Source organism: Microplitis demolitor, chromosome 10 (assembly GCF_026212275.2).
Source record: "Microplitis demolitor isolate Queensland-Clemson2020A chromosome 10, iyMicDemo2.1a, whole genome shotgun sequence".
Classification (NCBI taxonomy): domain Eukaryota; kingdom Metazoa; phylum Arthropoda; class Insecta; order Hymenoptera; family Braconidae; genus Microplitis; species Microplitis demolitor.
Window position 1 is genome coordinate 9,263,263 of NC_068554.1, and position 909 is coordinate 9,264,171.

The 909-nt window shown below is 40.3% G+C and overlaps 1 protein-coding gene across 1 annotated transcript; it reads left to right on the top strand.

The window, feature by feature from the left end:
• Positions 1-229: 229 nt before the first annotated feature.
• LOC128668822 (uncharacterized) lies at positions 230-592 on the top strand. The gene has a single exon (XM_053742617.1). The coding sequence runs from the start codon at positions 230-232 to the stop codon at positions 590-592; it is 363 nt and encodes a 120-aa protein (XP_053598592.1).
• Positions 593-909: the final 317 nt, after the last annotated feature.

The following is a 909-nucleotide window of genomic DNA, read 5'->3' on the forward strand; positions in this document are numbered from 1 at the left end:
ATGAAATAGTCAACGAAATAAACAATTTAATTATGCAGAGAGTACCGGGTGAAGTTAAGTGCTATAAATCCATAGACACCGTCACTAATATCGAGGACGCAGTGCACTGATCCCAGGAATTTTTAAATTCGCTGAACCACGCTGGGCTACCACCTCATGAACTGTCGTTAAAAGTTGGCACGCCGATAATGCTCCTTAGGAATTTAAGCCCCCCCCCCCCCCCCCCAACATGTGCAATGGCACGAGACTTCTTATAAAGGAGTTAAAAGATAATTTAATAGTAGCGAAGATTATCACCGGCTCTGCAGCTGGTGAATTAGCTCCTATACCAAGAATACCCATGATTCCTACTGATTTGCCTATACCCTTCAAAAGGCTCCAATTTCCAGTGAAAATTTCTTTCGCACTAACGATAAACAAATCCCAGGGCCAAAAATTCAAATTAGTAGGAATTGATTTACGAAAAGAATGTTTTACGCATGGGCAACTTTACGTTGCCCTATCACGGGTCGGGGCTCCCGACCACCAGTATATTTTGTTACCTGAAAATAATTTAACGTCAAATGTTGTTTATAAAGAAGCTCTACAATAATCGCTTTAGTTATCTATCCTAAAACAACGGGTTGCTGGCAAAAGTGAAAACTTAGTATTAATTACATTTAGATATGTTCATCATTAACAACTTTAAATCGCTGAGCCGATTGCGATGAAACTCGGTATGCAGATAGCTAGAGACCAGGCTACTTTTTAATCAGATATTTCCACGGGATTATATTAAAGACAGAGTTCCTGGGCCGCGTCTGCTTGTCTGAACGCGCTAATCTCAGGTACCTATTTGAAACATCATTTCAGAGTTTTCGATTTGTCGACGAAAGTTATAGGATATATTTTATCCCGATACTCCCACGG

Excerpts from the sequence above, each read along its gene's own strand:
- LOC128668822 (XM_053742617.1), top strand. The coding sequence starts at position 230 with ATGTGCAATGGCACGAGACTTCTTATAAAGGAGTTAAAAGATAATTTA.